The 959-nt window shown below is 36.8% G+C and overlaps 1 protein-coding gene across 2 annotated transcripts in view; it reads right to left on the reverse strand.

Annotated features, from left to right (window-relative positions):
* ME1 (malic enzyme 1, NADP(+)-dependent, cytosolic) overlaps window positions 1–959 on the reverse strand; it is a 176982-nt gene that overhangs the window by 95022 nt on the left and 81001 nt on the right. For both annotated transcript variants that reach the window (XM_012638232.1, XM_012638233.1), the window contains one exon: window positions 185–346. In XM_012638232.1, the coding sequence (XP_012493686.1) occupies window positions 185–346 (162 nt within the window). The remainder of the gene's footprint in view (window positions 1–184; window positions 347–959) is intronic.

Genomic DNA, 959 nt, shown 5'->3' on the forward strand with positions numbered 1-959 from the left:
ATAGAGAAGGAAAAGGAGAACAGAAAGAATAATTTTCTTATGAGTTGGGAGGCAGATCTGAAGAGAGAGAGAGAACCAGACAAAAAAGAATGAATTTTATGAAGTTCTCGAAATGAGTTCAAAATGCAAGAACTGTTGCCATTTTTAAGGCACACAGCTGTCTTATAGACTTAAAATTGTTTACCTCATTTTCTGTTCCCACATCCAAAATGACAGGCAGACATGCTTGAGGATTCATCCCTCCACAAGCTGTATATAGAGCCAGTTTACCCACAGGGATGCCCATTCCATTACAGCCAAGGTCTCCAAGGCCAAGAATACGCTCTCCATCAGTCACCACGATGGCCTAGGATAAAAAGGGAAAAAAATACCTATTAATAGATTTTCACAAATCCTGGGGCACAATTTCTGGTTTCTATTTCTGAAGTTAATTACTTCTCTAATGAAAAATTAAGCTGTTAAAAAACATAAATTGAATATATACGGAAAAGATTTTATGACTGTAATTGTGGAAGAATGGGGAGAATAAATAAATTTGAGATACACACACACACACACATAATGCTTAATTAGGTTATTGAAAAAAGAAGAAAGGCTGTGCATATGATTCAAACAAACCAAATAACTTAGTCTTTAATCAAGAGGAACAAGTGAGAACAGTACAGGGAAATAAGAGCTGAACTAGGAACCAAAGCGAAACTTGGAGCAGCTTTGAGACTTATTATATCCACTTTGAGTACAGTTACAGGAATGACCCTAGTTAAGTATTACATAATTGCTGAGTAGACTGAGGAGGTTATACCTCTGCCCAAAATGTTCTGATCTTTATTTTATGTATCCTGGCACCATCCTTCTAGATTCACAACAATACTGACCCATCCTCTTTAAGTCCTGTAACCACTTGATATTGTTCTACCATCTCTGAAACACACCCAGTATAGTCTGCTACTTCTCTTACC

The sequence above is a fragment of the Propithecus coquereli genome, unplaced genomic scaffold (genome assembly GCF_000956105.1).
Source record: "Propithecus coquereli isolate 6110/MARCELLA unplaced genomic scaffold, Pcoq_1.0 Scaffold127, whole genome shotgun sequence".
NCBI lineage: Eukaryota > Metazoa > Chordata > Mammalia > Primates > Indriidae > Propithecus > Propithecus coquereli.